This window comes from Cnephaeus nilssonii (assembly GCF_951640355.1).
Source record: "Cnephaeus nilssonii genome assembly, chromosome: 19".
Taxonomy (NCBI): Eukaryota; Metazoa; Chordata; class Mammalia; order Chiroptera; family Vespertilionidae; genus Cnephaeus; species Cnephaeus nilssonii.
Genome location: NC_137090.1, coordinates 33,779,175 through 33,800,035, shown reverse-complemented (window position 1 = coordinate 33,800,035; position 20,861 = coordinate 33,779,175). Strand labels below are relative to the sequence as shown.

General features: G+C 57.2%; 1 protein-coding gene across 1 annotated transcript; it reads left to right on the top strand.

The window, feature by feature from the left end:
• Positions 1-220: 220 nt before the first annotated feature.
• TRARG1 (trafficking regulator of GLUT4 (SLC2A4) 1) lies at positions 221-16,836 on the top strand (the record flags this gene model as incomplete). Its single annotated transcript, XM_079798674.1, has 4 exons — positions 221-607; positions 13,835-14,034; positions 15,361-15,487; positions 16,654-16,836. 4 exons carry the CDS (start codon positions 221-223, stop codon positions 16,834-16,836), a joined length of 897 nt encoding a protein of 298 aa, XP_079654800.1.
• Positions 16,837-20,861: the final 4,025 nt, after the last annotated feature.

The following is a 20,861-nucleotide window of genomic DNA, read 5'->3' as shown; positions in this document are numbered from 1 at the left end:
CGGCTCCCAGCAGCTCGGCGGGGCAGCGGGCCGGCCCCAGACGCTGAGCTCCGTGGGCCTGGTCAGCCCACCCTCCCACCCTTGCTCCCCGGTGACACTTCAGCCCCTGACCTGTGGGCACCCCCCCCCCCCCGGCTGGGCTGAGGAATGGTGCGCTGAGGTCCCTCCGGAACCCTCTTCTTACGGTCTAGAACCGAAGCGGCCCAAGGTCCGAGCCAACATGGCCAACCCCGTGCAGCCTCAGTTTCCCCCGGCGCGGGAGCCGGGTGCTGCCTCGCCCCTGGACCTGCCCGAGATGGAGATGCTCCTCACCAAGGTGGAGGACAAGGGGGACAAGTCCCTGAAGCTGCCCAAGTCCCTTTCAGGGGCTCTGGACCTGGAGCAGAACGGCCACGGGCTGCCCTTCAAGGTGGTATCCGAGGGGCATCGGGAGGCCTCCCTGCCCCGGTCGCCCTCTCGTGCCAGCTCCAGGCGGGCGTCCTCCACTGGCACCGCCTCCTATGCCCAGGACCGAGAAGCCCCCAAAGATTACCTCATCCTTGCCATCGCCTCCTGCTTCTGCCCCGTCTGGCCCCTCAACCTCATCCCCCTCATCTTTTCTATCATGGTAAGTGCTGCCCTTTGCTCCAGGGCACGGTGGGCCCGGGGTGGCAGGCATGCTCCCTGGCATGGGTGCAGAGAAGTGAGAGCTGGGGCCCAGGGGCTGGGGGAGAGACCCCCCCCCTTTCTCAGCTGGCAGACTACCCCCCCTTGGAGGAGGGTCCGGGGCCAGGAGAGCGTTTGTTTACTGTTCCTTCATCTCTGCTCTTGACTTTGCACAGAACCCCCTGGAGCTAAACTCCAAAGTTCAGAGACAGCCATGTTGGGGGTCTTGTCTTTTGTGGTGGGGCGGGAGGGTTGTCCCCAGGAGTCATTCCTGAGCAGGGCTATGCTATCAGCAGAGGTTGCAGCTGGCGTGGAGTCCCAGGGCCAGTGTTTTCAGGAGGGGGGCCAGCCCCCCACAGCCTCCCCCACACTCGCCCCCGGCACCTGGGTGTTCTCTGTGCCAGCTCTGGTTTCCAAGAGCCCCAGGGGCTTCCTGCCGAGCACTGGGGGGCCGGGGGCCTGGCTCCCCAGGCTGCTCCTCTCGGGTCAGTTCCCGCCAGACCCTCTGGGCCTTGGTGGTTACCCGGATTTCAGCCTCTGTCCTCAGGGCAGCGGAGGTCTGGGCCGCGGGTGGAAACCGTGTCAGAGGGCACGGAAACCGTGTCAGAGGGCGCGCTAGACTTGCCAAGGAGGGCGTGCGGGCTTGTCTCTGTTCTCACGCACTCTTGTGCTGCAGGGTTGTGAGTCCATTGTCTTAGATCGTCCCTGAACCAAGCTGTTTGGATAGAGCTATTTGCAGAGGATCCACAGACACGGTCAGCAGATGGGACTTTTGAGGTCTAGCAAGGAGAGAGACAGACAGACAGACTGGGCAGGCAGTGGCGTCCAGAAGGAAGCTAGGAGCAGGGGGCAGTGGTCTGCTAGCCCCGGGCCGGTCCAGGCCAGCGGTCTGGGTGGGGAGGGACTGTCCCTCTGTCTGGAGTGACTCCTCCGCTGAGCCGTGGACACCAAGCCCCTCGGAGCTGTGGTCACTCTTGCTGTCCACGGGCTGCCCTCTGAGAAAGCCTCTACTTCCTCACACGTCTCTGTCTCCCTCACCCAGGCCCTGTCTCCACGGGAAGCCTTCCCAGCCCCATCAGCTCCCGCACCGCCTATCAGGGGCACTTGGCACAAGAGCCAGGGCTGGGCTGCACCCAGGGTGGGGCCTTTGAGGGGCTCCCTGTGTGCCTGCTGCACGTGGGGACCGCGGGGCAGGGCCAGGCCGCAGGGGTGCAGCCGGTGGCTCTTGGTTACAGGGAGAAGCCCAAGGAGGGGAGGCAGGTTGGGGAGGGAAACCCCCCCGGGGCCCAGGAGAAAACCGTTGCTAGCATCTGTCTCCTGGTGGGGGTAGCAGGATGCAGGCCGGGGTGAGCTGCCTTTGTCAAAAGAAACCTGGGCCCGAGCCTGGGAAGCCAGTGAGCCCACGCTCAGTGCGTTTCTATGTCCTTCCCAGGCCCTTGAGTCAGGCCTGATGGGCACCGGGCCAGGGGCAGGGAACCAGGCGCTAACCCAGACATCATCACCAACTCCCAGGAGCCTCCAGTCCAGTGGGGAGAAACTTGTAAACAGATCCTTACGGCACACATTGCAAGAAGTATTTGTGCTCGGCGAAACCACAAGGTATTGTGTGGCTTCGGGCAAGTCACTCAAACCTCTCTTCTTCTCAGCGTACCTATCAGCGAAATGGGTGGACGCCGTAACACCTACATTATAGCGCTGTGTGAGCTATAAGAACAACACCCAGCACGCGGTTAAATGCTATCACATAGGAACGGCAACGCGGTGGCAGCTGATCTCCCTCGTGAGGAACGGAAACCCTCACAGGTTTGCTGTGGGGCTTTTTAGAGCTTTGAAATGTAACATATCGTACAGTTCACCTACCTAAAGGGCAGGACCATGGTGTTTAGTACAGTCACAGTTAGGCACAACCATGCCCACACTCAATTTTAGAACATTGTCCTCGCCTCCAAGGAAACTCGGTACCTTTTTTCTATCATTCCCCCCACCCACCCCCTAGACCAGTGACGGGCAACCTTTTGAGATTGGTGTGTCAAACTTTGCCAAAAAACTGAGCATAACTCGGGTAGTGTGTCACTTTGAGGAAAAAACTAACTCCAAGACTCTAGTCGCAAATGTTTCATCCTCAGGAGCAGCAAATGTTTCATCCTTGGCATGCGGCCGCGTGTCATCAGAAATGGCTACGCGTGTCAGTGCTGACACGCGTGTCATAGGTTCGCCATCACTGCTCTATACACACACCTCACTCTCAATCCCTCCCAAGCCTAAGCGACCGCTCATCTTTCTCATGGACTTGCCTCTTCTGGACGTTTTACATACACAGAATCATACAACACGTGGTCCTTCGGGACTGGCTTCTTCCAGTGGCATCGAGTTTTCAGGCTTCGCCCGTGCTGTAGCGTGATGTCCATCGGAGGGTTTGAGGCCAGAGAGGGGTGAGGTCAGATTTCCATTTTGGTGGGTCAGTCTTGTGTAGGGCAAAAGGAGGGGCCGAAGGGAGAGCAGGTGAGAGAGGAACGGGCCTGGGCCAGGGCACGGGGCAGGGGAACCTCTAAAAGAGGTGACACGGAGCATTCGTTCAGTCGCCCATTCATTTCCTTGAACGGCATGTTGCTTGTTTGGAGAAAAACAAGTGGTAGAGGACGTGTCTTTTTACGCACCAGGCACCATGGGAGGCATGTGGGAAGCCGCTGGAGAAGACCTGGTCTGTTTGGTATGAGAAGGATGTGAGAATGTGGTGGTCAGGGGAGGTGGGCAAGGACCTGCTTTAGGAATTTAAGGTTTTTTAAAAAAACATATATTTTTATTGACTTCAGAGAGGAAGGGAGAGTGAGATAGAAAAATCATGATAAAAAAAAAAGATCAATGATGAGAGAGAAAATCATTGATCAAGCTGCCTCCTGCAGGCCCCTCACTGGGGATCGAGCCTGAAACCCAAGCATGTGCCCTCACCAGGAATCGAACCGTGACCTCCCGGTTCATAGGTTGATGCTCAACCACTGAGCCACGCTAACCGGGCTAGGGATTTAACTTCTATCCTAGTGGCTCTGAGGAGCTTCTAAAGATTTTAAGCAGCCCTAGCTGGTCTGGCTCAGTGGATAGAGCGCAGGCCTTCCGACTGAAGGGTCCCAGGTTCCATTCCAGTCAGGGGCACAGGCCAGGTTGTGGGCTCGATCCCCAATAGGGGGCGTGCAAGAGGCAGCCAATCGATGATTCTCATCATTGATATTTCTATCTCCCTCTCCCTTTCTCTCTGAATTCAATAAAAAAAGTATTTAAAATAAATAAATAAAATAAGGATTTTAAGCAGAGGCGTGATGTGGTCAGTTCCCATTTTAAAACCAAACCAATGTGGGAAACGAATGAGAGCAGGCCGGATGGGGGCAGGGAGGCCCCGCAGGAGGCCCCTGAGCCGGTGCAGCAGATGCGAAGGCCTGCGCTAAGCGGTGGGCTGAGAAAGAGAAAGGAGGGCGCTGAGGACGGAGGTGCTGAGGAGGGAGGAGCAGTGCTTGCTTTGGAGCCCCGGTAGTCAACTCAAAAACAGCGGCACTATCTCGCAGAGAACGCTCAGGGTGGGCAGAGGGGAGTGGGCAGAAAAGGGTGTTGGGAAGAAGACTCCTGGAGGTGGAAGGAAAACTGAAAAAGAGGGGAGACACCAGGGAGGAGTGAGTTTGAAGAAGGAGGGAGTCGTCCAACACAGCAGCAAGATCAGGTTCCATAAGGATGGGTGTCCATGGCTTGGCCACTTATGGATCCCTGGTGACCCTGGTGATGGAGACGCTTGGGCAAAATGAGAGAGGTGGCCCGGCCAGTGTGGGTCAGTGGTTGAGTGTTGACCTATGAACCAGGAGGTTCCATTACCGGGTTGCCGGCTCAGTCCCCAGCAGGGGGTGTGCAGGAGGCAGCCGATTGATGATTCTCTCTCATCATTGATGTTTCTATCTCTCTCTCCGTTCCTCTCTGAAATCAATAAAAATGTATTTTCTAAAACATGAGAGGGGATGGATGAGGCGAGGTCCCTGAGGAGCGGAGAGATGGGGTCCAGAAGAAAGACCTCCTCCCTGGGAGCTGGGAGGAGAGGCACGAGGGAGGAAGCAGATGGAAATACTCAAAGAAAAGGGAGTCGTTCATGCTGTATGAGGTCCATGCCACCAGGGACACGGAGGGCGAGGTTGTTTGCTGGGAAATAAGGGCCTGACGGCAGAGGGGAGGAGAGGTGACTAGGCACAGACAGGTCAATGGCCCGAGGGCTCTGCTGGGGACCAGGGGTCTGAGTTGTGATCGGCCTGCGGGGTGGCGTGGCTTTTCTCCAGCTGTAGATACAGGGTCACTGATGTGACACTGGGCCCACCCACGCCTGGGATGGCAGAATTGCCACAAGGGCAGGACCCGGTGGCACAGAAGGTGCTAGCCAGGTTGACGACGCACCCAAGGATCGGGTTGGACTGGGAGGCAGTGAGGCCAGGAAGACGGTAATTGCCTTGGAAGAGAGGAGGTTGGTCACAGGTTGGGGCTCAAAGAAAGTCCAAGGGCAGGTGCTGTGAGAGCGTGAGGGTGGGAGAGAGACTGGGGTGGGATTTCAGAGGAGGAGCCAGGGCAGGGCCGGGGTGTAGTTGTGGAGATGAATTTCTAAAGGGAGCCAGAGAGAAGGAACGGAGGCAGCCCAGGGATGAGGGGTAATATGACGACCTCTCACCACGTGCTCGCTACCTGTGAGGCACAGGTCCAGACACGGCACATGTATGTTACCGCATTTAATCCAGACTATGACCCTGTGAGGTCTAGGTATTGCTATTGCTCTCGATGTACAGACGAGGACACTCCGGTGCGGATGGACGTGGGAAATAACCTGCTAGTGACTGGGAGCCCAGATGCCTGGAGCCCACGCTCTTGTCCCTGCCCATCCCACAGCCTGCCTCCTGAACCAGGGGTGCCCAGGCGGGGAGCGTTCTTGGGGGTGCCCATAGTAGTCTTCCCTCTTCTGGGAACCAGTCTAGTTCAGAGGAAACTCCCATTTCCCAGGGAGGGCGGGCTCAGGTGTTCATCTAGGGCTGAATCCCTGGGTCCCACCCAGACAGCCAGGGTGCAGGAGGGCCGGAGAGGGCAGCAGGGAGTGAGACCCTGTGCCGGTGTCTCCAGGTCCTGGGAACAGGCCTTGGGACTGCTCCCCTGAAGCACCCCCCCCCCCCCCCCGCACTGGCTCCCAAGGGGAGGATCAGGCCGTCGATCCCGGGTGGAAGGAGAGCCCAGCCCTGGCAGCTGTCGAGAGCGTACTGTCCGCAGAGCAAGTCTTAAGATGAGGCTGACAGAGTGCGGCTGATTGTTCCCACTTCACAGATGAGACAACTGAGCGGTACAGAACAGCACCTGGCCCGCGGTCACCCAGCTGGATGCTGAATCCAGTGTTCTCTCCCTGGTCCCGCCCTGCATCTGCCCCTGGGGACGAGGATGGTGTGTCCCTCCCAGGAAAGCCAAACCTTTCAGGCATCTGTGGGGGGAGGGAAGAATTCCACTTCTTTTCCTCTTCCCCTGCCCCCCTCGCCCCAGCCACTAACCTTCCCCCCCCCCCCCGCACTGTTCTCTTCCTCCCCCCAACTCCATCAGTGGAAGAGCAATGGACCAGTAGGTCCTTCTCTCTGTGGCTTTGACAGTGGCCTGCTGTGACCAGGGCTGGGGGATCAGGGCTCTACCTGCGGAGTTGTCCAGACTCCGCCGTGTGCTCAGAACTGCAGCCTCCTGTGAGCCTCCTGGGGTGGCCAGGGCAAGGCTGACTTCATCCATTTTACTTCCGGGTCAGGCTGAGACATGGCCATGCTCCTCAAAGTCGGCAACGTCTGCTGTCCAGATCCTGGAGCTGGACCCCAGGCGGCGGGCCTTCAGTGGACAAAGGTGATAAAATAAGCATCAAATGGACCTGGGGGAGCGTCCCAGCTCTGTCCCTTTGACGCCACCTGACCGTGTCCAAATCTCACAGCCTCCTTCCTTAGCCTCAGTTTCCTCTTCTGCAAAATAGGTTTAATAAAACCATCTGCCTCATCGGGTTATTGGGAGGGTTCATGAGGTAATACGTGTGGAAACCCCTAGCCCTGAGCTGGCACGCAGTAAACGGAGTGGGTGCTGTGACGAACACTAAATGAAACTGCAACGTCAGAGGGAAGGGCAGATCCCCAGGGGACGGGCAATTCTGACTTCAACCAGTTTGGGGATAATGAAGTCTCACCCTCATACACCACCCAGGGGAGCTGGGCAGCCCTGTGGTTTTGGGGAGCCTCCACGCAGCCCCTCCTCTGTAGGTTGTTTCTGCAAATGTGGGAGCTTCAACACCCCTTCCGTAGGCACTTGGATGCCCTCGTTATTTAACTGACATGGTGCAGGCTCACGCTCATTCATTTATGCATTCATCCCTTCACTCAGCAAGAGCCCCAGCCAGGCTGACGGTCAGCTGGTCAGCTGGCTTCACATGTTGAAAACCTTCGGAATCGGTTGGTAAACAGCTGCTGTCTCAGGCCCCTCAGCTTTTCCAGTTCCTTCCCATCTGCCATTGCACCTGCTCTGACTCCGCCCCTGGAACCTCCACCGTTCTTCCCCACTCTTTTTTAAACATGAGTGTATTGGGGTGACCCTGGCTAAGAAAATTATATTGGTCTCAGGTGCACAGTTCTACAGCACACCATCTGTACACTGTCCTGTGTGCTCACCACCCAAAGCCAAGTCTCCGTCCATCACCATCTGTCCCCCTCTACTCTTCGCCACTCTGCACCACGGAAGGGTTAGCTAACGAGGCCTGGCAGAAACAACTGCACTGCTGCAGAGCGAGGGCTGTGCAGGGGCATGGAGCAGAGCACCCCTCTGCTTTATCCGGCCGGAAGGTGCTTGGCCTCCGTGGAAGGACCAATAGCGGACCAGCCCTGGCGCATCTTGTCAGTCTCAGAGCTGCTGGGGTTTGGCCTGAGCCTCGGGGCGGAAGCAGCTCTCCCCAGCATCTCCGCCCCCCCCCCCCACCTCCCACCCACTCTCAGACTTTTTTCAGTCTCTCTTCCCCAATCTATTAACTTGAATTCATTTTCTCCCTCACCATTCCCACAGCCGTTGCAATCACAGATGATCTATTAATTCACAGTCATTATAATCATTACTGAAATTATTAGTGTGCCTTCGACTTAAGCCATTTTGTACAAGAAGACGATGCCACTTAGTGGGGATGAGAGAGCAGCTGGTACTTCCTCGTGAAAAGAAATGAGGGTCTCCTTCCTCCCTGTAGCCAAGAAATGGGTCATTCACTTGGTAACTGATGCGGGGGGGGGGGGGGCGGAAGGGGGGCGGCGGCTTCAGAAATGAGTGCCAGCCAGTGGTGAGGAGCTTCTATGTCTAAAAAGTAGGGTCCTACTCTTCGAGGCAGATGAGAAAACGAAGACTTACAGGACAGTTGTGAGGTTTACACTGGAGAGCACGGATAAAGTGTCTGACACATCAAAGCTGCCGCAATCAGGTCTGCCCCGTTCCATCCGGCCATTCCCAGTGTCGCTGCCTCAACGGGGACTCTCCGGCTCTGAGGAACGTGCATGACTGGGAAGCAAGGACTGATGGTTCTATGGATAAAGAAGAGAGACTGGGCTTAGTGTGACTGGGAAAATTCTCCCTGTTGCCTCCCCCTGTCCACCTCTCAGTCCCAGCCAGCCCCGCGTGCTCCTCTCTCCATGGTCCTGAATCATTGCTGCACTCACAGCTACTTCTCTGCAAAGTCAGGGGCAGGACTCATCTCAAGCGCTGCTCCCCTGCCCCTGCATGCCAGGCTTACCGCTGAGAATGAGTCCCTTTGTCATGACTCAAGGAAGCCCCAGAATCTCTAAAGCCAGACTTCCTGGGAGTCCCGGGAGCCTTCCTGTGTGTTGGCCTCCCTTCTCCCCAATGTTGCCTTGGTGGAACTGTTTAGTGACCCGGGCTGGCCACGCAGAGAGCTGGAGGTGGCGTGGGCTAGTGCTCATTTCCTTCAAGAATCTGCTCTTAACACTGAGCATGCCCCTGGCTAAGTTCAGTGGTTAGAAAACAGACCCTCCTCGTTGTTTTTCTCTCTTATTTTTGACTTCCTCAATGATACCAAAATGGAGGAGGCATGGTCCCTGCCCTTAAGGGGTGTACAGTCTAAAGAGAGAGACTGACATAGCCACCAGGTGCTAAGAGAGAAGAAGAGAAAGGTCCAAAATTCGATGGGAACCCCAAGCAGGGGCTGACTCATTGTTTGTGGGAGTCAAGGAAAGTTTTACTGGAGGTGCCTTTTGTCAAGATGGCAATATGGTGATGAGAAAAGGCATTCCAGCAGAGACAGTATGTGTAAAGGCTCGGGGGCATAAAACTGTATCTCTCATATGGGGAGTCATATGACCAGGCCTGTATTTCAAAGACATCCCCTTGGCTGTCAAGAAGATTGGATGGGGGCAAGGGTAGAGCAGAGCGAAGAGATGCAGTATATACCTGGAGTGGGCTAGGGCGGTGGAGCGGGGACTAGAGAGGGAGGGACAGACTTGAGGGACATGAGGAAGGTCAGGAATTCTTACCTGATTGTATTTGAGGTGGGGAGAGACAGAGGGCAAGTCCAGGAGGGAGATGCTAGGATTCTCTCCCAGAAATGAGAGCTACAGAAAACAGCTGTGCAATGAGGCTTTGCTATTCACGGTGAACCTGCCAGAGCGAGGAACCTTGCTGAGGCTGGGCACCAAAGATGAGGATGGAAAAAGTACTGTGTTCCCCTGGGGGAGACGGATACCAGGAGGAGCCTCCCGTATCCCCCCACCCCACTGCCATCAAAATCAAGCTGGGGGCGGGCGGGAGAAAGCAGGTGGAGGGAAGAAAGAGGAAACGGACGAGCGGTAGGTTCCTGGACACAGAGTGATCGTGTGATTCACATCCTAACTGGGACATTTCTGAACGTGAAAGGAGTGCTGTTGGTACTTTCCACCAGACTCCCCAGGTAGACTTCCCTTCTAGAACAGGTCTGCCCTCCTCTGCTAAGGTTCATGGGTTATGATCCTGTTCTCTTCTCAGACTCAATGGAGGGATAACAATAAACATATTTCATTGCTATATTTATTATTTTTAATATCTTTTTTATTGATTTCAGAGAGGAAGGGAGAGGGAGATAGAAACATCAACGATGAGAGAGAATCATTGATCTCCTGGTTCATAGGTCGACGCTCAACCACTGAGCCACCTCGGCTGGGCTCATTACTATATATGTATTGAGCACTTACTATTGCCAGGCACCAAGCTAAGCCCCCCTACTTATAGTATCTCATTTAATCCCCGCCACAACCGGATGAGGTGGGTACCAATTTTACCTGACGAGGAAACTAAAGCATAGGAAAGGTAAGCCACTTGTCCAAGGTCACACAGTTAAGGATGGAGCTGGGAAGGCATCCGGGTCTGGCTCCAGAACCTGTGCTCTTAGCCAGACGACCCTTCTAGGGGGCTGGAGGCTACACCTGCTCCTGGTGGGGTCCCTGCCATGTCCGGGAGGGCTGTTGCCTAAGCCCCACTCCATGCCCCCTCCTCATGCCAGACCCACCTTCTCTTTCATCTCTTGCTGGATGACTTTGGTCCATGGTCACTGATACCCCTGAGGTCCAGAGGCACGAACACTCACAACTTCCTGCGCAGACCCACCTGCAGACCTGTCCAGGCATGAGATCCCCCGCACCCACATTCACCCAGTCTCCAAGGACAGGAGCGCTCTCCACTGCTGCCCATAGTTCATCCTTGTGCTCAGGTCCAGACCTGCTGCCTGGGGATATTGGGGTGCCAATCACTCCTTGGTCTTTTCACCCTCACCCTCTTCACTGGATCTTTTTTCTTTCCTGTCTTGAAGAAATCCTCTATGTCTCACTCAGTCGTACACCCCCCAATGCATAGAGGACAAAATCCAGATTCTGTTTTGTAAAAGCCAGGGCCCTTCTTTTTTTGGTTAATCCTCACCTGAGGATATTTTCCCATTGATTTTTAGAGAGAGTAGAAGGGAGGAGGAGAAAAGAGAGAGAGAAACATCCATGTGAGAGAGACACATCGATTGGTTGCCTTCCATTCATGTCCTGACCAGGGCCAGGGATCAAGCCTGCAACTTAGGTATGTGCCCTTGACCGGAACTGAACCCGGGACCCTTCGGTCCCAGCACCAATGCTCTATCCACTGAGCCAAACCAGCTAGGCCCAGGGCCCTTCTTGATCTGGCCTTACTCCACTTCTCCGGTTGCTTCTCTCAGAATGCCTGCATGCTCCAGCTCCTCATCTGTAAATGGCCTAGTAACAGTCCCTAACTCATGTGGTGTTAGGATCACATGCTCTAGGGCAGGGGTGGGGAACTTTGTTCTGCCCAGGGCCATTTGGATCTTTATAACATCATTCACGGGCCATACAAAATCATCAACTTAAAAATTAGCCTGCTGTATTTGGTCAAACATTTAAATTAACTCACTCCTAATGCCATGGCAGGGCCAGACCCAATGATTTCATGGGCCTTCGAAGGCCCACGGGCCGGACGTTCCCCACCCTTGCTCTATTGGATGGCAAGCATTTAACATACTTCCTGAGAGAAGGTACACTTTCCAATAATGTAAGGGATCATGATTATTCCGGTGAAGGTGGAGGAATCCTGGTTGCTTCCCAGAGGGGGCGGCATTGGAGCAAGCCCTTGAAGGCTGGAGAGGAGGTGTGGTGGAGCAGGAATGCAGGCAGGAGGCATGTGGGCGCCAGCGCACATGCCCCGAGTGGCTCAGATTGGCTAGGCCCAGAGGGTGTGGAGGAGATAGGAGAGGGTAAAATCAGAAAAGGCAAAGCTAACCTGAGTTTAGTCTTTGGTCTGTGGACAGTGGGGGGCCGTGGGAGATACTTGGAGGGAGTGAGGAACGCAGCCACCATCATCCTGCTGAACTTCTGCATCAGCTCCTGAAGCGCAGCCTCCTCTCTGATCGCACACGGCCAGGGGGGCCTTTGGAAACCATTCCTCTGCTCTAGCCTCCCATCTTCCCTGGCTCCCACTGCTTCGGGGTAAGAGCCGACCTCCTTCCTGTGTGGGCAGAGCCCTGCCTGGCCTGGCCCCACCCACCTCCTCTTGCTCACTCTCTCAGTTCCAGCCACACGGGTGGGTTCCCATCGATTCCTCCCGCTTCCTTCAGACACTGATGTATGGAACATCTACACGTTTGCCACGCACGGGCTCCCTCCCTCTGGGTCTTTGTACATGCTGTTCTCGCTGCTGGAATACTCTCCTTCCTCTTACAAAAGGTCTATTTAGTTCTTACTCATCCTTCACATCTCAATCCAAATGTCCTTCCTCCAGAAAGTCTTCTGTGGCTCTCCCCTTTTATAAGGCCTCACAGTACCAGGCCCCTCTCTGTTGTAACACTACCCACAGTTGCAACTTTACCTCTCTTTGTGGGATCCCAATGGGGGCCAGCCTCCCCACCAGGCCGTGAGCTAGGAACGGGGACTCTCTAGCACCCTGCTGCATCCCGGGGCCTCGCACAGTGCCTGGCGTAACCTGTGCAGTGAAACTGTGGTTTGGGAATAGAAAGGAGAAGAAGAGAGCGTGGGGCTGGGGGTCTTCAGGAGGCTGCTGTCATGGCTTGAACAAGAAGTGGTGCCTGGAACTTGGGCAGATGCAAAGGACCTAGAGGGGGACGTGCACTGAGATTGACTAGGAGCTCAAGCTGATTAGCAGGGTGGGGTGGGAGAGCAGGATGATTCCGGTTGTTTGCCAATAACTGGGGCTTGGGCAAGTGGAAGGAGGGGTGCAAGGCCAGGAGCAGGTCTGGGAAGTCGGAAGCTATGGCTGTGAGCAAAGCAAGTTTGAGTGACCCTGTGACAGGAGCGTGGGGCTGGCCTAGGAGGAGCTTGAGACAGGGAAGCCTGGGATGGGGTGGGAGTGGGCTTGGTTAGAATTCTGAGAGGCGAAGAGGACAGAACCCTGGGGCGGGGGCTGCCCACACGAAGAGAACAGAGAGGGCAAGGGTAGCATTTCTGAACTTCAGTTTCTTCAAAAGCTGGCAACACCGATACTGATTGAAACGGAATCACTCCTTGCTCTCCTGTGCCTGTTGTTTTAGACAGGTTCATAATAAAGAGTTTAAACAGTAAAAAAAAAAAAAAAAAAAAAATAGCGGGCAACACTGCCAACCTCTTAGGATGATTCTGAGGCTGAATGAGATCACGTAGGTCCAGTCCTTAGCCGGCTGCCTGGAACAAAATAAGGGCTCGATAAATCGTCATCATCAAGGCACTTGACCGCATGTCCATTCTGAACTCAGGGGTCTCAAAGAATCAGACAACAAATAACCAACTAAGTGGCCTGAGGCAGCCACACCCTCGGAGGACTCCCGCGTGTGCCGGTTCTAGAAGTCACACACCTGTGAGTTCTAGAGCTGGAGGTCACGGGCCAGCCCTTGCCAGCAAGTTGACAAGTGCTCCCGGCAGGGGTATAAGATGATGGAGACGCCTGGGACACACCCCCTACTGAGCCGCCCAGCACGCTCTCTGTTCCTGCCCTCGCCCACCTGACTTCACCACGTTCAATAGGGCCAGGCAACACCCAGCTCACTGAGAGGGTGGCTCCCCCAGCCCCAGCCTTCTTGGTTCAAACCCAAGACACCTGCCTTTCTGTGTGAGCCAGGACGTGGGCTTGGTTGAACTAGGACGTGGTTCCTGGGTGGGAAGGGAGAGCCAGGGATTTTTTTTTCTTTTGTGGCAAGAGGGAGCTCCCAGAGAAAAGGAGACAGGCCGGCAGGCCATGGAGAAAGCCACAGGCACTGCCTTCGCCTCTCGGTGCAGCCACAGCAGTGAGCCTAGGCCTGGGGTCTGGGAGGGGGGTGGCTGGCCTACCTGCTCCTACCAGCTCAGTGTAGCCTGGACCTGGGCCTCCCTCTCAGGCCCTCGGTCTCCACTCTACCGCCCTGTGGCTCTGTGACTCTGCATTGCTTGGTTCTGCTCCAGCTGTCCTCAGCCGGCGAGGGCCAGGCTTGGTTAGGGTCCCGGCCCCTTGAATCCAGGCCACTTCTCGAGGAGAAGCCCACATCCTCTCCCCTGAGGGGGCAGCTGGAGTGCGGGCTACAGTGGGACCAGGTGTGTTCCAGAGGCCCAGGCCAGGCCCCCCCAGGGCTGTGAGGTCAGCCTTCCTGAGGTCCCTGCCACCCACCCTCTCTCTGCAGTCTCGAAGTAGCGTGCAGCAGGGGGACATAGACGGGGCCCGGAGGCTGGGCCGCCTGGCCCGGCTGCTCAGCATCACCTTCATCATCATGGGGATCATCATCATCATTGTGGCCGTGACTGTTAACTTTGCAGGTGAGTCCCAGCCACGTGCCAGCCAAGGCTGTAGCCTGGCCTCTGGGGCAGGGGCAGTGGGGGGAAGGTGAGAGCCTGTGGGGACCACAGCCTAGCCTCTCATTCCCAAAGAGCAGCTCAGTTCCAGGCAGTAGCCAGCTGAGCAGGCTGGCTGTGTGCCCCGTCTTATTCCTGGAAAGTGGATTAAAAGGAAAGGGGGGGGGGGGCAAGAGCGTGACCCAGGAACCAAGAGGTCACGAGTCAGGGCACATACCCAGGTTGCAGGCTCGATGCCCAGCCTGCAGCCAATCAGTGATGTTTCTCTCTCATGGATGTTTCTATCTCTCTCCCTTCCTCTCTCTCTAAAAACCAATAAAAACATATTTAAATAAAAGAAAGAGCACAGGCCTAGGAGCCAGAGGCTGGGATGTCTAGCTGAACCCGAGGGGCTTTCCTGTCTGGAGCCGGCGGAAGAAGCCTCCAGCACAGAGGCTTTTGTGAGCATCACCCGAGATGACGGATGTGTCCGTCTTTGTAAATGGCGCTGAGACAGCCAGGACAGGCCGGAAGTAAACAATGCACAGGGTGGAAGTCAGAAAGTAACACATCTGTGAGCACCCAGAGGTGGTGGCCCAAGGAGGTTCTCCAAGCAGGGGAGCCATTCCCAAGGGTGACTCCAGCGGCTCACAAGGCCCATGCAGCTCCCCAGACAGAAAGAAGAAGCCAGACAGACAGACAGACACACACACACACACACACACACACACACACACACACACACAGACGGAAGCCCCCAGGGATCTCGGCCCCTTGCAGTGACCAACCCAGGCTCTTCCCTAAAGACCTTGCTCCCCTCGATGGGCCCCATGGAGCAGCGGCAGTGGCTGCTGACCCGGGAACGTGTCAGAAATGCAGACTCTCAGGCTCCACCTAGACCCACTGAATCAGAATCTGCATCTTACTAAGATCCCCAGCCAGTCATCAATGTTTGGGAGGCACTGGTCTAGACCCGTGGTCGGCAAACTGTGGCTCGCAAGCCACATGCGGCTCTTTGGCCCCTTGAGTGTGGCTCTTCCACAAAATACCACGGCCTGGGCGAGTCTATTTTGAAGAAGTGGCGTTAGAAGAAGTTTAAGTTTAAAAAATTTGGCTCTCAAAAGAAATTTCAATCATTGTACTGTTGATATTTGGCTCTGTTGACTAATGAGTTTGCTGACCACTGGTCTAGACTATGGGGTGTTCAACTTGGGGCAGAAAGCCTGGGATTCAGCCGTGGGGTCATGGGCAACCGTGGCCACTGAGGAGAGGGAAGAGGTCAGGTTTGTAATCAGCCTGCCGGGTTCAAAACCCACAGTTCCTCTCTGCCTGGATTGAAGCATGTTCCGTGATCTCCCCGAGTCTGATAGACACGCAGGTACATGAGAGGCAGGAACCCACCCGCCCGGGGCATTCGCCTCAGTATCACCTACGATGCCTCAGCCGCCTATGATGCCTTTGTCCTGCTGCTGCTTGTCATGTTAGCCATGACTCTTTCTTTTAAAGTATGTTTTTATTGATTTTTAGAGAGAGAGGAAAGGAGAGGGATGAGAGAGAGAATCATTGATGAGAGAGGAACACCATTGATCAGATGCCTCCTGCATGGCCCCGGTTGAGAATCGAGCCCGCAACCTGGGCATGTGCCCTGACTGGGAATCGAACCTGGTTTCTGGGTCAACGCTCAACTGCTGAGCCACACTGGCCGGGCAGCCATGACCCTTTTGATGGCACATGACAACCACTGAATTCAAAATGGTAGAGGGAACTGTTGAGCGTCCACTAGGAAATCCAAGCACAGATGGCTCTATGTGCAGGGCTCACAGGCCTCAGTCCTCTCACCGGCAGTTCAGCTCCACCAAGAGCCCCAAACCAGGTAGTCCCTGTTGCCCTGTCCCACGAGGAAACAAACACCCAAATCCTCAAAACGGGGACCCAGGACCCCATGCTCTGAGCTCTGTTCTGCCGTAACTGTCCTTTTCTTTACAGTCCAGAAGAAATAGACGTGACCAGGGCTCGGCCAGCAGAGGCAGCCCTGGCCAGCTGGCGTTCCCACCCCACCCCCTCACCCCACGGAGGACAGGACGGGGGCTGCCAAGGGCCCACCTGTCCCCAGGCTCCAAAAGCATGAACTCAGAGGGACCCTCTGTCACTCCTTTGCCATCCACATCAGATGGGAAAAGCCAGAGGAAGGAAGAAGGAAGGAAGGAAGGAAGGAAGGAAGGAAGGAAGGAAGGAAGGAAGGAAGGAAGGAAGGAGGGAAGGAAGAAGGGAAATGGACTTGAACCAGTGAATAATGTGGTTTAACCTCATGGACACAGCCTGGCATTTGCCCCCCGTGTTCTGGCTTCTTCCTCATCCCCACACTTTCCTGGCATCTACCGAGCAGCGTGTACTGCCAGCAGGAGCAGAAACCAGCCGCAGGAGCCAGGAGCCGCGGTGGGAGAGAGCAGCACACGCCCCGCAGGGCCAGGCACAGAGTCACGGGACTTTCTGGATCTTTGTGTTTTTCTCGAGGAGGGATAGAGAGGACTGTTTGCACGCGTGCGCCACATGCCTGCTGCGATCCCGGCCGTGCCCTGACCTCAGAGGCCGAGGGATGCTCAGCACACGGACCACAGCCGCCCTGGATGGAGGCGACAACCACACCCCCCTCCCCCGCCCCCTATTGCAGGGTGGAGGCGCCGAAAGGAATGTTGGTGAAGACGGGAACAGGGACAGCGCGACACAGACCGCTTCCCGAACATTTTCTGCCGAGAACTATGGTCCCAGCGGGTCTCCCAGGATGCCCCAGTCCACCTCCCGCCCCGCCCTGTGCTGCTGCCCGGGGCACCAACCAAGAACTCCTAGGGCCTAACTGCCAGCTGGTGAGGACCCCGGGCCCGAGCTTCCTCCTGCCATGGCCCCCCTGGTCTGGGGTACAAACTTGGGGCCCCGTACAGAGCAGCTCAGATGGGGCATGTTCCCCTCTGCCCTGGCCATCCACAAACAGCTGAGGCTCTGCCTGGAGGAGGCTTTGGGACCCCCCTGGGGGGCACTTCCCAAGGGCTCCTGGCCGTTGGCAGTGTGTGTGCTCCCTGTAGGGAAGCGGGCCAGAGCGTTTTTATGAAGATTTAGTGTTTCTTGGTCTAGAGAATCCCAAGACAGAGGGAAGAGCTGGGCTGAAGGGCCCGTCTGTGGGAGAGGCGGGGCTGGACACCATGGCCCCTGGGCCGCCTGCCTGGCTTTTGGCCCCAGATTCTCCCCCAAATTCCGTGCCCCCCTTCCCCACTGGCTTTGGCTCCCAGACTCTGGGAGAGGGATGTACCAGGCCTTCCTGCCTGGGCCCCGCCCAGCAGCCAGGGTCACTGTGCTCAGTGGAGGGCAGGTTCCTAGCCGCAGCCAGACTGGCCCCCGGTTGACCGAGAATGTTCCCCTGAGCCTGTTCACAATGCTTATGCTCCTCTTGGGACCCCTGCCAGCCTCCCACCCTCCGCAGGGCCCTGGGAGGGCGTCTGTTGGCGTAGACTCTGTCTGCCAGGGCAGCTCTGGGTCCTGAGCGCAGGCCAACCCAAGTGACCGCCAGGAGGGGAGGACGCAGGCCCCGGATCTCTCGGGGGAGGCTTTGCTGAGTCAGCCCCCCACCAGGAAATCAGCTCCAGCCCCTCCCCGCCCTAAAGGAGAGCTGGTTGTGTTTGCTTTATGGGAACTTGGAGGCCAAAAGAGAGATGCCCTGGTTGTCGGGGCAAGGGTGAGGAGGGGGGAGGGGAGGAGGATCTGGGGGTGGTCCAGAGTATCTGTGTCACCTGCAAGGTCAGGCCAGGGAGACTGAGGCCTATGGGAACTGAGGTTCATAGGCCCCGGCTCTGGGCGGAGGGATCAGCAGTCCCAGGCTCCCAGCAGGCGCCACGGGGCCTCAGCTCAGCATTTCAGGGAGAAGAGAGAAAGGAACCAGGGGAAGATGATGGCAGAGGGCGCTCCACTGCCCGCACCCCACGGGCAGCCTGGCACCCCCAGGCCTCGCTGGAGCTGGAAGGACCGTGGCCCTGCTGTCCCAGCTCCGCGGCGGGCCCGGCTGCTGGCTGCATGAACGCAGTGGTCCCGGCTCGGGGCGCTGACCAGTCTCTCCCGAGGCCCATAGGGAACTGCAAGAACTCTCCCGCCGCCCGCGCCACACGCCAGTTCACGCCTCTGTATTCCTCGGCATGGAAAGAAATAAAGCTGCCTGTCCACGCACCCCGCGGGCTGTGTGTTTGTGCCGCTGGGGCCCAGGGGTCCAGGCAGCGGCTGGAGGCCTGTGGAAGCTGGCAAGGACCTCGGAGGGCAGGCCCAGGTGGGAGGTGGGTGTGGGCAGAGCCCTGGCTGGGCAGTGGGAAGGGAGGAATTGCCACATGGCCATGACGGCCGCCAGCACTGAAGGCAAGAGGGTGGGGGAAGGAGGAGGGAAGGGATAGGCTGGGGCGGGGCAGGAATGGAGGGAGAGCTGCAGGACCCAGAGGCGGCAGAGCAGAGTGGAGCAGCGTGGAGCGGGTGTGGGAGCTGCGGCCGGCCGCGTGGGTTCGAGTCCTGCCTGTCCGTCCCCTTGGGAAAACTCCTTTTAACTGCACAGGGGTCCGGGAGCTGGGCTCTGTGGTTTGTGTAAATGACCTCACTTAATCCTCCAACACCTCCCCTGGAGTCCCATTGTCCTGGGAAGCAAGTGAAGGCTAGAGGCCCCGGGCAGTCAGGACTGGTGACTCAGGACAGCCCTCGGATGGATGCCTCGGTGGCCGGAGCCTCCCCGCCGTAAAAGGCTGTGAGCTGTTCCAAGGGAGCTGGCCATTTCGATGTCCTTCAACCGCCCTCCCCGGCACGCAGCCGCATTTCTCTGCAGCTTTTGGCCTCGGTGCTGCATGGCGCCCTTTCCAAAGGCACGTGAGGCACCGCCTGGGGGTCTAGGTTAGGAGGAACCGTCACCGTGTGATGCTGCCAATTGAATGCCAGTCGGCTTCACTGCACCTTCTCCACACGGGCAGCGCCAGGAACCTCGCGGCACTCACTGTCCCGCGTGGCGGCCTGCAGGTCTTTTGGCAACATTTGTCAGACACAACCCATGTCTAGAAACTTTAAACCGGGGGAAAGGAGGACAGGTGTGTCTTAGGATCAGTCAGGGGGAAGCCGGAGCTTCCACCGGGCAGGAGGTTTCAAACGACAGACGCTGCGCCCCGGACAGCGGCCTGTACGCTCTGAACCCTGACCCCCACGGCAAACGGGGTGATAATCTGCTCGGCACACCCACGGGGCTGCTTCCCGGTGCCCTGTGAGGGCTGGAGACACCGGGGGGACGTGAATAACAACTTCCTGGGGCACAGCCTGGAGAGGACCCCAGAATCTGGGAGGTTCTGGGCCCTGCAGGTGACCCTGAGCCTGAGTCCCTGCTGCCCCCTTCCCAGCCCTACCTGCCACTTCCCGCTCCCGATGCCTGAGAGAAGACAAGGAGCGCCCTGGCCCAGGCCCAGGCCTTCCACTCACCGGCTGCGTCACCTCGGGCAGCCCAGCCTTTCTCGGGGCCTCAGTGTAAGGAGTGAGGCAAAGGGGTAAGCTGAGGGGCCTAGAGGGGGCCTCAGGCCCGGCTGCTCACGGGAATCACCTGGGTTTTTTGGAAAATGCTGACACCTGGCTGCCACGCCTGCAGAATCTGGTTTACGTGATCTGGGCGTGGCCTGAGCACGAGGGTTTTAAAAGCTTTCCAGGTGATGGCAATGGTCACTTGAGGTTGGGACCCACTGGGCTGGACTCACAGTCTTGTTACTCAGAGTGTGTCCCTGGGCATCATGGGAGCTGTCAGCAAAGTAGAAACTCAGGCCGCACCCTGGCCTAATGCAACCACTCGGAATGTCTGCCCTTGGCCACGATTCTCAGGGGTTCACTGCACTTTAAAGCTGGGACGCGCCGGCCAGGCCTGGAGCCGAGGGCCCAGCTCACCACAGCGCTGCTCACCTTCACACACCCTCTCCAGGGGGTCTTGGGTCTCCCCTCTAAAAACCACCGCGTTCCTCTCTTTCTCACTCACTGCCTGGTCTATTGTAACAAACTGAGAAAACCTAGGGCCCCCGTGGTCGGCAAACGGCGGCTCACGAGCCACATGCGGCTCTTTGGCCCCTTGAGTGTGGCTCTTCCACAAAATACCACGGCCTGGGCGAGTCTATTTTGAAGAAGTGGCATTAGAAGAAGTCTAAGTTTAAAAAATGTGGCTCTCAAAAGAAATTTCAATCGTTGTACTGTTGATATTTGGCTCTGTTGACTAATGAGTTTGCCGACCACTGGCCTAGGCAATACTGAGAAGCAAAGAGAAGGACACAGAGAGGCACCCCACAGTTCAGGGGCTCTCATACCAGAAAAGGTCTGCCCCCTACTCCCGAAGTGTTTACCAGGGAGGCCGCAGCCTGCGTGTGCGCGCCCCAAAAGCACAATTCCCAAGGAACCCGGACCCCCTCCCAGCCTCTGGCCCCCACTGTGGACCTGCGGGCACCTGCTCAGGGATGGAGAGAAGTCAAGCAGGTGCCTTAAAGCTGCTTGGATGGAAACCTCTACTCACAACCCAAATTAACACGAGGTCTCCTGGGTCTCCACCCGCCGACCCGAGGCCTGGGAGGAAGAGCCGAGGGGGGGCCTGGCGAAGCTGCAGTGTCTGGCTCCCTTGTCCTACAGCAGGGATTCTACGCTCAGGGTCTGCCCAGGGACATGATTCCTTTGTGCCCAGGACCAGGTGGGTCCCTTCAGGCAGAGGAGGCGCTGAAACTGTCCAGAGGTCCCCTTCCTGGGCGTGAGTACAGCCTGGCGCCCTGAGGACAGGCGGCTTTCAGAGGCCGGGCACAGGCCTGCGGAGAGTGCCTCCCGGGGCTGGGAGCAGAGCTGGTCAGC